Source organism: Filicampus tigris, chromosome 10 (genome assembly GCF_054856515.1).
Source record: "Filicampus tigris isolate MCC_2025a chromosome 10, RoL_Ftig_1.0, whole genome shotgun sequence".
Lineage (NCBI taxonomy): Eukaryota > Metazoa > Chordata > Actinopteri > Syngnathiformes > Syngnathidae > Filicampus > Filicampus tigris.
Window position 1 is genome coordinate 4,034,533 of NC_141226.1, and position 14,865 is coordinate 4,049,397.

At 39.8% G+C, this 14,865-nt stretch overlaps 1 protein-coding gene and 1 long non-coding RNA gene across 9 annotated transcripts in view; one reads left to right on the forward strand and one right to left on the reverse strand.

Annotated features, from left to right (window-relative positions):
- astn1 (astrotactin 1) overlaps nt 1–14,865 on the reverse strand; it is a 454,796-nt gene that overhangs the window by 308,824 nt on the left and 131,107 nt on the right. For 5 of the 8 annotated variants that reach the window (XM_086042247.1, XM_086042246.1, XM_086042244.1 and 2 more), the window contains 2 exons: nt 8,148–8,297; nt 6,476–6,625 (listed from right to left, as the gene is read on the reverse strand). In XM_086042247.1, the coding sequence (XP_085898373.1) occupies nt 6,476–6,625; nt 8,148–8,297 (300 nt within the window). The remainder of the gene's footprint in view (nt 1–6,475; nt 6,626–8,147; nt 8,298–14,865) is intronic. The other 3 variants (XM_086042249.1, XM_086042245.1, XM_086042243.1) reach the window with 2 other exon arrangements.
- LOC147140422 (uncharacterized) overlaps nt 1–14,865 on the forward strand; it is a 32,645-nt gene that overhangs the window by 5,438 nt on the left and 12,342 nt on the right. The window lies entirely within an intron of this gene.

Below are 14,865 nucleotides of genomic sequence, written 5' to 3' on the forward strand. Positions count from 1 at the left end.
ACAAGTAAATGGTACATTTTTTAGAAAAAATAAATAAAAGCAAACCATTCGGGTCATATTCTAGGAAATTACACCAGAATAAAAAAAATACACCAAGACTAATACAGATGAAAAAAAGTTTTGATCGAGGGAACAAGAAAAAAACAAATGTACAGATGCATAATGAGAAACTGCAGAGATCAGATATTACTGACTTTTGCTAAAGTTGATATTCTACATATATTACAGCTTAAATAATTGTTTTCATTTGACATTTGCAACAAATATCTTCATAAGAATAAGTCAAAAGAAATCAAATTGAAGTATATTGCCTCCACATTGGAAATATACACCAGGGATAGTACCTCCTAGGGGTGTAACGGTACGCTAAATCACATTTCGGTTTCTTGGAAACTTCGGTTCGGTATATTTTCGGTACAAAAAAATGATTTAAAAAAAATATATGTTTATTTTGAAAAGATGACAAGTAAATGGTACATTTTTTAGAAAAAATAAATAAAAGCAAACCATTCGGGTCATATTCTAGGAAATTACACCAGAATAAAAAAAATACACTAACAATAAAGATCTCTTGATTTTATAAATTACTAAGACACTAAAATCTTTAAACACTCAGCAGCAACAGCCTATGACACACTTAATTACTCAAGTTAAAGACAAGTTGTCATTACAGTACATGTATACACTTTTTGTGATGAAAAGAAAAAAATACATACAATAACAGTTACAATTATTCCTAACTATATTAAAACTCCCTTTATAATGAAAAAAATACAATAACTTTAAAAAGTATTTAGGAAATTATATACACTTTTTAGGAATTTGAATCTTGTAATATTGTAACGGAAGACGCTACAATATGATAAATCTTGCTATTTAAGTTTGCCTTTTTTGGGATAAAAAGAGTGCTTGCTTCTTCGTCCAAGAAACATTCACAGTCGGATGATGCCGTGCATGTTAGACGTCCTAGCTGCAACATAACCGCCAATTTCATGTAGCAATGTCGCCACACAATTTACGGACTTATCCACGCACCTTTACCCACCGGCGATGGGGAACAGGAAAACCAGAATAATGTTCCCAAACAGGAGACCGCAGTGTACGCGGGGACCTTCGAGCTCTGGCTCTTTTCTGGCTCTCTCTTTTGTGCCGCCACCATCCTCTCCCGCAAGCAACAGTCAATAGCGTCTGTGCGTAAACTCGGGCTAATAAGTGGACTGAACCGCACAGGCCCACCCAGATTAACAGACTGCCCACCCAGTGAGATTCTTAAAAAAATATATACTTTTAAAGTTTTACTAAACTATTATCAAATTATTTATGAATTTGTGTTTCGTTGTTTTTTTGTTTGTTATTAAATATTAAGAATGGCATAATTGTGGTTGTCTAAGGAACATCTGAACTTCATATTATTCAGTTTGTCATTATATTTGAATACACGATGTGTTGGGACACGGGGGATTGTGCTCAGTGAGAGAAATATTCAGGCCCGCCCAGTTTTTTCCAGGCCCACCCATTAGCCACGTTCTGGCTCAGTCCCTGGCTGGAATGCATCAAAGACTCTTTGACAGCTACTGGGGGAAATAAACTACATCAAGTTGATATTGTGTTAGTACTAAATAAATTCACAGTAGGAGGATTGGGTTCCATTTACCAGAGAAATGGACACATTAAGAGTGTGCATATTTCAACTAGTCAGATTCACAGATAGATAACAGTGGCACGTGGCACTAAATGCCACAACTTACTTGACAGCGTAAAATATAATGTTCTGGTTTAATTTGTCAGAGACACATTGCACAAATCTAATAACAAAACTTTTTTCTCGATTAATATGAACTTTTAAATGTGTGTGTGTGGGTGCGTGTGTGTGTTTGCTTGTTTTGTGGACAATTTTTCTCTCTAAATCAACAAACCTATTTGTTCCAGTAATGTTGACAATAGATGGCACAAAGATCCGTTAGGTAACAGCTGGACTATGAGAGTGCATTAAACGTTGAAAAATGAAAATCCACGAACCATTTAGAACATTATATATAGTCTTATTCTACGTTCACACCAATCGTGGATGAGTGTTTCGCTTTGGTTTATTTGCTAGCGTTCACCCCGGAAAATTTGAAACCTGAATGTCGCAGCCGCTCATTTGCGCACAGCGGAGAGGAGAGGGGCTTCGCTTGGTAGTAGACGACGACAGCATGTTTCCACATCGCAAACAAGTGGCCGACACTATGCTAATGCAAACAATATTGGTGTCTTGGTACTGTTAAAAAAAACAAATAAAAGGAAAAACATAGCAGGTATTCCAAGCTCGTCGCTCACGGTTCTCCAACAAGCCAGGTCTCTTTTTTCTTGTCCCGGTACTGGTAGCTGGCTGTGTTATATAGCTCGCGATGTCCAAAAACGGCAACGATAATCTTTTCCTCCATTTTGCGCCCTCTAGACAAAACCCGCCGAATGTACAGGACGCTGTGTGTGATGTCGTATGCCCCGATGCTGATTGGCTGCCGTGTGGTGAAATGGGAAAAAGTTCATTTGTTTTATAAGAATGGATGAATGGGCGGATTTCCGTTGCTTTGCTCCGCACCCCACCGCCCTGCACGCAACCACGCCCGCCCGCGCCAACTAGATTTACTCCAATTGAAACGCTCCTAACGGAATTAGTGTGAATGCAGCATTATGAGCATGAACACCCTTTAACCTTTAAGGTTACAATTTCAATTGTAAACTGACTCAACAAATCACTCAACTTCAGCAAATCTAGTTACTTTTTAATCTAAGGATCTGTTTTGTATATCCTTTGTGCTTTCCATCTGTTCCTGGACTTGCCTGGTAGACCTTGGACCCTGGACCAGATTTTTAGTATTCATTTAGTTTGTGATTATTACATATGCTTAACGGCGTAAACTGGCCAATTAATAATAGATTTCACAGAACCTTTCCTGACGACACTGTCCCATCCAGAATAACTGGAAAAATCAACTTCAGAACATAATACAGACTCTGATGGAATGTTAATGAGTCTTGTAGCAATGAAGGTAATGATATGTAGATGGGACATTGAACTTTTGGCAGTGAGTCTCAGACCTTACAGAAAGTCTTCAGATCTCAGTATAAGCCCAAGGAGATGTTGCAAGTCATTGCTGTTTGTGTTTACTTCTCCAGCCACACTATAATCCTCAGGTACAGAGGCAACCCACCATTATCCGCTCCTTCAGGATACCATCCCCTGAGGCAGAGCAAACTGGTAAAAGAATGTTTCCACATAACTGATCCGAGGCTGTTGCAAGATTCATGTGGAGAGGACATTTATGAAATCACAACTTGTACTTCAGACTGATCTGAACTTCTGCTGTACTGCAAGTTGCATTGCCAATAACAAGGGCTGTTTTACCTTGCTAGGTTGCTCGTATAGCAAAGTTTGGCCGGAGCTTAATAGTGGTGACTTGTATGCAAACTGAAGTTGCAGCACTTCCTCAGATTTGAAAACTTTTATTGCCGCTTCATCCGGGACTGCAGTAAAATTGCCTCTCTAATCTTACTCTAGTCAATGAAAATTTTTGTTTAGGTGAACAGAGCTAAAAGCCAAGTTCCCCTCTGTGATCGTGCTCACTCATACAGACACCAGTAAGCAGTCCATTGTGGATGGTCATGCACCACTGGAATTCGAAGTCTATTCTCTCAACTCTTAGACTCTGACCAACATCATTGCACTTTATAATGTGTGAGCCTTTTTACTACAAAACTATCCTTGAGGATGTTGTAACATAAGGATGTCCGATGGAAGGGATCGGCAAGAGTCTGACTTCACATTAGTCCCCAAGAGGGTTGTTGCCATCTGACCTGCGACACTGAGGTCATCAAAGTGGTCTCAATCTTATCCAGCAATCTAACCAGAAACTGTTTGCTACTGATAGAGAAAATAGAACCAAACATCAACGTGTGATGTGCATGAAAGAATGAGCATATTCCAATTTTAACACAGTAGAACCTTGGTTCACGAAACATCATTTTTTAAAGAAATCACCTTTATAAACAAGATTTTCGAACAAATATTGCCTTGAGGGCGGCACGATGGTCGACTTGTTAGCATGTCCGCCACACAGTTCAGAGGTCGTGGGTTTGATTCCGGCTCCGGCCTTCATTTGTGGGGTTTGCATGTTCTCCCCGTCCTTGCGTGGGTTTTCTCCGGGTACTCCGGTTTCCTCCCACATGCATGGTAGGCTAATTGAACACTCTAAATTGCCCCTAGGTGTGATTGTGAGTGTGTGTGTTTGTTTGTCTCTCTCTGTGTGCCCTTCGATTGGCTGGCAACCACATAAAGTTGACTTGTTTCACGGGGTGGTACTGCTTATTTTCCATCCATCCATTATCTATACCGCTTGTCCTCACAGGGGTCGCGGGCGTGCTGGAGCCTATCCCAGCTGTTTTCAGGCAGTAGGCGGGGGACACCCTGAATTGGTTGCCAGCCAATCACAAGGCACACAGAGACAAACAAACATCCACACTCACAATCACACCTAGGGGCAATTTAGAGTGTCCAATCAACCTACCAAGCATGTTTTTGGAATGTGGGAGGAAACCGGAGGACCCGGAGAAAACCCACGCAGGCACGGGGAGAACATGCAAACTCCACCCAGGGTGGCCGAACCCACGACCTCTGAACAGTGAGGAGGACGTGCTAACCAGTCGACCACCATGCCGCCTGCTTATTTTCCATTCATTTTAATAGGAAAAAATGTTTGACTTCATGAACTGTCTCGTACCGAACTAAGTTCATGGACCGAGGTTACCCTGCAATTGCTTTTGTTGGATTTAGAGTAAATATAGGCAGAGTAAAGAGATACAAGAGATTGAAGAGATAATTAATCAGCCGACAGTTTACAGGGCTGTGAATCAGACATTATGTGACGACAACAACAAAGATCTTTTCATTTTGAAAAGACTGCAGTTATACATAATATGTCTAAGAGCACTTAGGACACATATATTCATACGGTTTGCTAATATTACAACAATGATAATTTTTTTCCCTTTCCTCAGACAGATTTGTAGTTTACACTCAATAACAGCATTCCCCCTCTATCTTTTGTGAAGATAGTGTTATCGCAAGTAAACAAACATCTCTAAATAATTACTTCCCCTGATGTAAACCGCAAAACAGAAGCAGTTTGTCTTAACGGTATTTGTGGTCAGACACGTGCCCAGCTGTTGGCATTAATAGCTCCTTCTCCCAGTGGAAGAATACAGATTTTTATTTGATTCACCGTGACATCAAATCAAGTCTGATAAGATTGTGGAGACATTTATGGAAACATTCTAAATCGATCCTGGTTTTGTAATTCAACAGGCAAATTCGCCATCTTTCATCTCTCCTTTCAAAGTTTCCTCCTTGGACAACTCCCTTGAATTTTAATGTCTCCCTGGCGGGCTAGTGTATAACATTGGCAAGCAGCAGCTCCCTGAATCAAATCAGACCTCCACATGATAGATGAGTGAGGCTAGTCAGTCTATAATATATTGGCAGTGCCAGCTCACTTGTGTGGCTGGTAAAAAATGCCAATGAGCAAGCACCTTACACTTGGCCACAATATTTGTTTAAGTAAAGAATGATAAAAACCTTACTTAATCCTCAGTGGTCACCCCACCCTGGTGACAGTGCAGCACAGCAAACACGAGGGAATCTATTTTCATTAAAGGTGACACATAGTTTTAACAATTTGAAAGAGTTCCCATGGGTCTTACTAATATGTCTGTGATATACATTCCTCGAAATATCCCAATGATGAAACACTCTATCCATATTATTCCAACATATTTCCAGACATGCAGGTGTGGGCTCATTTTAGGGGCAGATCTATCTCATGCAGTGAGCCAGCCTTCTTCCCGCCCAACATAACTGCTGGGCTAGTGGTGATGACAATCAGCGATCTGCATCTTGCCAGCTAGCATTTTTACTTGCAGATGCAACAGTCCACTCTTTGTATGTAGTGCATGGGCACATTGTCAGTTCTTTCGCTCTGGATCTTCACTAATACTTTTGTTAAGCACTGCATAAGAAAACCGAGATACTGTAACTGTGCAGGTGGGGCTTTGACATTGTCTCTAGTCCAAAATAGGGACACCGCAAGTAGAAGTACAATGAAGGACTTCCTGTGGGTGGTCTCTGTGACCTGACCTCAAAATGCTGTGATGCTTTGAGAGCGCATCTGTTGTGTTGTCTCACATGAGAAACACAGGGAGGGGGTGGCTGACCTGGCATTTACCTTTGTCTCACAGAGTGCAAAGCAAATCAGTGGCTCACCCACCAAACACCTGCACTCACTTAGTAACCCAGTGGATTGAACTCTCTGGGGAGCTGCGCAAAAATACCAGCTCAGTCGACCCACCGCCCCCCTCCTCCCTCTCCCCCGCCATGGATTTAAAGCACTACAGAGGCAAATACATCCCCAATCTTAGGCTGTTTTGAAAGCCTTACCGTCAGCAATGAGGTGCTCTGGCACATGGAGGATTACACGTACTGAGAGGCTGCAGGATATGTGAGAGCAGTACACCAGGCTCATCACGCAGCTGATGACACTGATTAGCGTCAGTGTGGTCTTATTGATGGGGCTCCTCGGGGAACCTGCTGTTGGGAACAAACACACAGAGGAATGGGGACAGATAGACATTGACAGATGAAGTGTTGATTTCATTTCAGTCCTCCCACATCCCATCATGCAACATAAACAGGAACCCAGTCATTATACAAATAACCCAAAATAATAGGTTTGCCACCAATAAATAAGGCTCAGGGCTTTGGTAGGTTGAGATGAGGCACGGTTCGGTGGCACTCAAATGCCTTTGTAGAATATCCAAGCACGGATGTGGAGCTAAGAAACAAATCATGGCTTTAACTAAAAGGTGATAGTTGGAAGTTTTTGTTGTTGTTGTTGTTGTTCAACTTTGTCCATTTTGGTTACCTCTTTTCAGCCACCCTGACAAAATATTGCGCATCTCGTACCCCAGGATGCGGTACCCAAGTGACCTCATATAAGACTCAATGACCTTGAACTAAAACACAACACGCGAACAAAACACGAATGATCGGGTTGGAAGGCAGTTTCCAAGTACCCACTTAATAGCGGGGATCTGTGATTGCCATGGACAATGTCACATAATTCAGCTTACAGTTTCTTACAAACGTGCATTGCGTGTGTCGATCTACTGCATGGACTCCAGCGAGTCTATTTCTGCCTCATGAGCTGATTTTAAAGGGAATGAGAGCAGCCGCTTCCATTGGCTGGCGCAAATGCACCTGTCTAACTATGATCATCTGCGAGAATACCAAAAGAAAGAAAACTTCACCCTTGGGCACAATTAGACCACGCTTTGCTCTAGACATGCACTGAGAGCTCTCAATGTTTTCAATCAATGTCATCCTTCCTTGCAGAAAGAAAATAAACCGGATCTAAAAAAATCCATCCTGTGAGCTATCTATTCTAGTCTCCTATTCTTAAACCAAGCATTAATTAAAGGTGTTGGCTGCACATCTAGATGCTTTGCTATGTTTGTGACACCTGTGCACATTACACTGAAATAATTGGCTTGGAGGCGTTGCAAAAGCCTTGTAACATGTTTTGACAGCAGTTTTTATTTTAAGGGCTTTGTCCTTTATTTTCTTCTTTGCCTCGTTTATACTTTGCATTTCATTACAGCTCGTTTATACGTATCATTTTAGTACATGATCAAAGTTGCAAGAACATGGCATGCAGACAGATAACAGTGTGCTGCAAGACCACGCTTTGACCCATCCTCCATAGAAATAATATTCAAGTGTAATATTATTTCAAAATGAGGTGTCTCGAAATGTATTCAAATGTTACACATTGAATCCACTTGTCTTACTTGATTTCTCAAAACAATTGTGTAAGCAGATGCAATGATATCAATGACACATGCTCACAGCCATTACTAAAACATTCTGTCTCATACCATTCACACCAATTATACGCATGTATTTAACTTATTATATCTATAATAAGTCAGAATCATGAGCAGACACAACACTGGCGCCAACAACCTGCTACAATCACCATTAATAATACTTGTCATGCGTTGTGGAGGTGACACCATCAAACGGTGAGAGAAATTGAAGTGTAAGTCCTTACCCCCTGAGCCCCATGCGCTGTTGGCGTTACCATTTCTCATACCTCGACTCCGGCGTCGACTGCGGTTTGGGTCGGTGTAAAAAGCCAGCTGAGGCTCGCTGTCAGCCTCAGTGCCAGAGTCTCCGTCTGGGTTCAAGAAATTTGAACCCGCTGTTGGATTCACACAAAAAAAGACCAAGAAAATGAAAAAAAAAAAAGGTTGAAAATAGCCCAGCCTATTGTTACTGAAGGTTCTTCAATCACACACATAAATACAAATTATATAGATAGAATGAGAGATTGAGCAATCTGTCTGGCGTTAGTGGCACTTAGGAATTGGATGCTATGTGCAAACGTTAACTGCAACAGTATGATTAGATCAAACTCAAATTCTAGCACACTTATATTTCGGTTTGTTTTTTTGGAAACTTCGGTTCGGTATACAAACAGTTTTTTTTTTTTTTTTTCCAAATATGTTTATTTTGAAAAGATGACAAGTAAATGGTACATTTTTTTAGAAAAAATAAATAAAAGCGAACCATTCAGATGATATTCTAAGATATTACACCAGAATAAAAAATACACTAACAATAAAGATCTCTTAATTTAGTAAATTATTAAGACACTGAAATCTTAAAACACTCATCAGCAAAAGCCTATGACACACCTAAGTATTCAAGTTAAATACAAGTTGTCATTACAGTACATGTATACACTTTAAAAAATACATCCTATAACAGTTACAATTATTGTTAACTATATTAAAACTCTTTTTACAATGACATTTTTTTTTAAGTCTTTATGAAATTGTATACACTTTTTAGGCATTGAAATCTTTGAATGTTCAACAGCATATTGTAATGAATTGGGTTATCTGTGTTGTGGTCGGATTCGGGTGTTGCTGAGTTGTGATGTTTCCGAGGTTCATGAATGCATCGTACGGCAAGCGAGTGGAGCAGCGGAGAAAGAAGAGCGCGAGCATTTGTACTTGGATTAATAAAAATGTGGTAATTAAACTACGTCTGGCGGCGTGTTCCTGGAATATGCTACAATATGATAAATCTCGCTATTTAAGTTTGGCGTTTTAGGGTAAAAGACTGCTTGCTTCCTCTTCTAAGAAACATTCACAGTTTGGATGCTGCCGTGCATGTTAGACGTGCAAGCCGCAACATAGCCGCCGATTTCATGTAGCAACAACCGCAGTACGCGGGGACCTTCGAGCTCTGGCTCTTTTCTGGCTCTCTCTTTTGTGCCGCCACTCTCGTCTCCCTCATGCAACAGTCAGCGTCCGTGTGTAAGCTCGGGCTAATAAGTGGGCTGAACCGATCGCAAGTGGACCAAACCGAACATGCCATACCGTCCGTGTGTAAGATCGGGCTAATAAGTGGGCTGAACCGATCGCAAGAGGACCAAACCGAACATGCCATACCGAAACGCATATATATATATATATATATATATATATATATATATATATATATATATATATATATATATATATATATATATATATATATATATGTATGTACACACACAAACCCATACTCACAACAATGACCTTGTGAAAATGTTATTACAATGCCAAGGAGACGTACAAGATAAAACACTGAATAATCCTGAGCTGTGTTTTCAATTATAATCCTATTTGGATGATTATGAGTTTATCGTGATGTGAGAATGTTTTCCTTTTCCATCCAAGTAGGATGATGGACTAAGTAAATATTTTAATGCTTAACTACTGTATGATAGTATGATCTTAAGGATAAACTTGATAGAGTTTATTATGATGATCAAACTGCTCTTTCCGTATTTGCATAATACAATTCAACTGAAAGCCTTTTACCAGAGGCTTTCACTATATTTAGAGTCTGTGTACTGAGGCTTGTCTTACAAGAGTTAACGGATTTCATTTCACAATGTGTGTGCTTGGTGTGTGAGTGTGGGTATATGTGGTGGTTGGGGGCTCTTTCAAAGTAGCAATGATTTGCTGTCTCAGCGAGATAAATGTGAAGGGAAATAAAAGTCAAGCTCATGTTGCCTCATGACAAGAGTTTTAAAAATCCCCAACCATGACATTTTGATTAAACTAGAGGAGATCCATTTGAAACAATAAGTTGACAGTACATCCAATGTGACATAGTGATATTTTCACGACGGCAGCTTGATCGCCTAATTGGACACGAGATATGATTTCACAATGGTCTTATTATTGGCACTTATAAGAAACAACGCACGTTACAATTTGTTTTAATATATACATTATTTTAATATAACAAAATCTGTAAATGGTACAGTATCGCAATTTCAGATTTGCCAATCAGGCAGTTTTACTTTCACATTTACTAGTGGGAAGTATTATTATTGTTATTATTATTTATATTATTATTATTGATAATGAATTTAAATCAAAACACACAAATACAATAAACCAATTAACACCAAACCAGTTAACACCAAATGTCAGTGCCCATCTTGCAATAAATCAGTTATAATAATCAGCTCATTTTTATCAGTGAAAACACAGACCAAGCCAGACATCTATGTGTAGTTATGGATTCAGACCTAAATCTGACCAGCCACATCCAGGGATCATCCGGCCAGGACTTTTTCCATTTTTCAATCAAAAACTCTCTCTATGTATTTCATGAAATTGATCAAATTGCATGGAGAAATCAGTAAATAAATAACTACTCTCATCACGAACCTTTCTAGTCAACATATTCTGTATTTAGCACACACCCATGTTGGAAAACACATGGAATGCAGTTTCTGCCATGACAATTTTTGATTATTCAATTTACCATTCAATTCATGTTATTTAAAGTTAAGAGGTCCGATCTGATTTATTGCTGTAGTGTTACGATTGGGCTAAGTCTCATCCATCCATCATTTAAACAGCTTGTCCTCTGCAGGGTCACTGGAACCTATCCCAGCAGATATTGAGCAAGAGTAGAGTATAGTATATATCTTTGACAGCTTACCGGTCAATCACAAGGCGGAGCTTGAGGCACTTTTTAAAACTCTTTACAACTATAGTCTGCAATTATTCCAACTTGTATGAGTTTAGCCTGTGGCAAGAAGCCATCACTTTCAGCGAACACACCCCCAGACAACCCAACAAGGGCATGGGTTTGAACGCAGAAATCTGTGATTTAACAGTGCTGCGAGTGGTAACTGTGCTGTCATAGAAACAAGTGATCAAAAAATAAATAAGTAATGTCACATGGTTAATCCTAAGGCCCAAGGGTGTTAATTAACGGGCATCTCACTGTAACACTGGTAGACACTTTAAATAAATTAGTCTAACCATGTAATAAATTCAACAGTGCATGTGATCCATATTGTGTAGTGATGACTTTAGCACTTACGAAGCAGGTGTACTGACAGAAAATCTCCAACTCATGTCAGGTTGTCTTTACGTAACTCCAATCTATTCTTTGGGTATTGAGAAGAAAATAAATAACTACCTGTGTAGAATAACGTAAAAAGAACATCTGCTTTAAAATTGAGTAATGGGCAGCACAATCAACAAGTAGTTAGCAAGTCTGACTGACAGGTCTTAGGTTTGGAGTTTGAATCTTGGTTTAAGGCCTCTTGTGTGGAGTTTGAATGCCTTTTACTTTTATGCAGGTACTGTACTTACCTCAACAGTACAAAAACATGTATGTCAGGTTAATTAAAGATTCTTAATGGTCCATAGCAGTGAATGTGAGTGTGAACAGTCGTTTGTCCATATGTGCCTTGCAATATGTGCCTATATGTGCCTTGCAATTGACTGGTAACTAGACCCACCTCTCATCCAAAAAGTCAGCGGGAATAGGCTCCAGCTCAAATGCAACCCTATTCAAGACGAGTGGCATACAAGATGTACCGTAATTTCCCGTGATTAACAAGCATAATATGCCCCCCCCCCGATAAAAAAAAACAAAAAAAACACAAACTTAAAAAGCAGATTTTTCTCTGTAATTGTGTATAACACAGTCCTCCGATTTGCTGGGATCCTTTATTGTAGTTAACCCGGCAAGAGCCAGATTGATACGTGAATCACTCAAAGGAGTTCTCCACAGTATCAGTCTCGGACTGCTCCAATGTGATTTGCTCAGGAACGGCGGGACATTCAGTACATTACGTCTCGCTGATTGTGTGATGCAGCAACTTGTGCACACTTACCAAACTTGTTTTGACTAATCCCGGCAACGGATGGAAATGTTGGCACCAGCATGTGCCTTTTCAACTGCTGGTCCTTCCCTCTGGAATGACCTCCCATTGGTTGTTAGGCAAGCCCCCTCTCTGTCCATTTTTAAAACCCGGTTGAAGACACATGTCTTTTCTCGGGCTTTTGATCAGACCTGATTTTTTTTCTTCCGTCTCTTTTCCGGTGTCAATTGTACATAGTGTTTTATGTCAATTTATTGGCTTCATTATTTATATTTTATTCATGTCTATATTTATTAATACATGTATCACAGCCTTTTATTGTTTTTGTTCTATTTATTGTATTGTTTGTAAAGTGCTTTGTTCCAGCTCTAGCTGTTATGAAATGCGCTATATATATAAAATTGTATTGTATTGTTTTGACCAGCTGAGTCCTGTTATCTCGATGACTGGCACAGATGATATCATGGCGTTGATTAATAGTGTTCATTTTTGCAATGTCAATAAGGGGATAATGAGCATTTTAAATAACAGCATTGATTTTGGAATCAAGCAGATTGTCAACCGAGATACCTTTTTGTCACAGCCACATATCCCGCCCCCAAACACACTGTTGCTTTGTGATTGGTCCGCACCACCAGTGGGGGAAAGCAGTGGGCTTGGTACAAGACGGATTCTCTGGGTTTTGTGAACTCCCAATCACCACGAGAATTCAGCTTGCAGGCAAGGTTATATTACACTGGCCAACAAACTTTTTATTTTCTATTGCCAAGATATTTTAATGGGTAATGTTGGGCTGCTGAGTCAGAAATGTACATCCGTTTGCTTGAATTGTCTTTAGTTTTACATATTTTCATTTATTTTTCTATATTGTTGACAATTAAGTGAGTAATCATTCATTTGGGAATGTTAAAAATGCTTGTCGTTCTTTCTCTAATAAAAGTGAAACAAGCTTATTGTTTACTGCTAATGCCTAATTTTCACATTGTTTGCATGGTTTTTACATCACAGCTGATGCCACTCCTTACTGCGATGCTGTGTGTTGTCGTCATTTTTCCTGAGTTCAGTTGGCGTGTAGCAACCACAAATTGGCTTGTTATGTACATGCGTAACAAGTACATGTTATTCAATGTACTTGAATAACATTTGCGCCAAATTCAAATCCACTCCTTTCTGCACGCTTTGGCCTTATTCTAAGGCTATTGCATGCAAATGACAAACCACGTCGATGTCAACTTTAACACTAGAACGTCACAGAGTCATTTTGATATACAGTATGTTATGCATTAAACAGTGGAAAAATGGTTTATGGTGGAAGGGCCCCTTTTAAGAAAAGTTTCAAATACTTACAACTAGGTCAAAGCATATTGCTACTTCCAAATGCTGGGAAAGGAGAACTATTTGAACACAGTACAGCACTTTTAATGGTCACTGAGGTAGATAGTTCTTTTTAGAAATACTCCATCTGTCTTATACTTCTAGTGAGACAGGTTTAGCGAAATAACTGTGGGGAGCCAAGAAGAGTTGGTTCATTACTAGAGCCTGGGAGAGCTATTAACTTGTGAACAAAAATAAATAAGTGAAATTGAAAGATACTTTCACACCATGAGGTTTGAAACTGAGCAAACCTAAGCAAAGCAAATAAATCTTCCAGGGGCAACTGGAAACAGAGGCTTAAAGATGAGTGGGTGAGTGGGATACACTGTAAAAAGCTCGAGATGAAGAAGCTCCTTTCCTGTAGAAGACTTATTTTGTGAAGATGAACAGCTCCATAGGAGAGTGTTTTGGTTCACTTTTTAGACTGCATTTCCATTTGGATTTTAGTCTTTGTCTGGGTTATTGGGTTATTTATAGCCTTACTGTTGTTTTGTTATCCAGTGTCAAGTATCCAGAATTAACTCATCGCAACTGAACTTTATTTATAGAGCACATATTCATATGTATGTGTGTGAGCACATATTGATATGTATGGTTAGGCATCACCGAACCGCCACAGAGTTCCCGTCTGCATATTTAAACGACCCACGTAGTCCCAGTCGGTCCGAGACAGCAAAATGGCGTCGTGAACGGATTTAACTTGTATCACGTCAAACGCAGGTGCCAGACTTATACTCGGCCGAGTAAGGAAAAAAATAAAAAATGAAACAGTGTTGTGTATATTGCGGTCCCATAGACGCAATGACACCGTGCTGTGCGCGTGTGTGCGTCAGTTTTGTTTGATATATTTTCTTTGTTTCGCGGTGTGTCTGCTCGTGCGATACCTGCGTGTGACGTGAAGATTATGTTCTGGTAGCCGATTGGCTGTCGCAGATGAGGGACGGACTGGGATCACATGGGTCGTTTAAATATGCAGACGGTAACTCGGTGGCGGTTAGGTGGTGCCCGGCTCTGTATACAGTATATGTATATGTGTATTTATGCACGTGTATTATGGATATAATGATTCACTCAAGCCCCGATTAGATCACGATTTTCAGTTCCCGATTTTTGATTCAATTTGATTTTTTTTTTAATTGCTACCATTATCATTACATCACTGTCTCTGTGCGATAGTGTGGTGCTGCAGCCATCCGCAAATGCAATA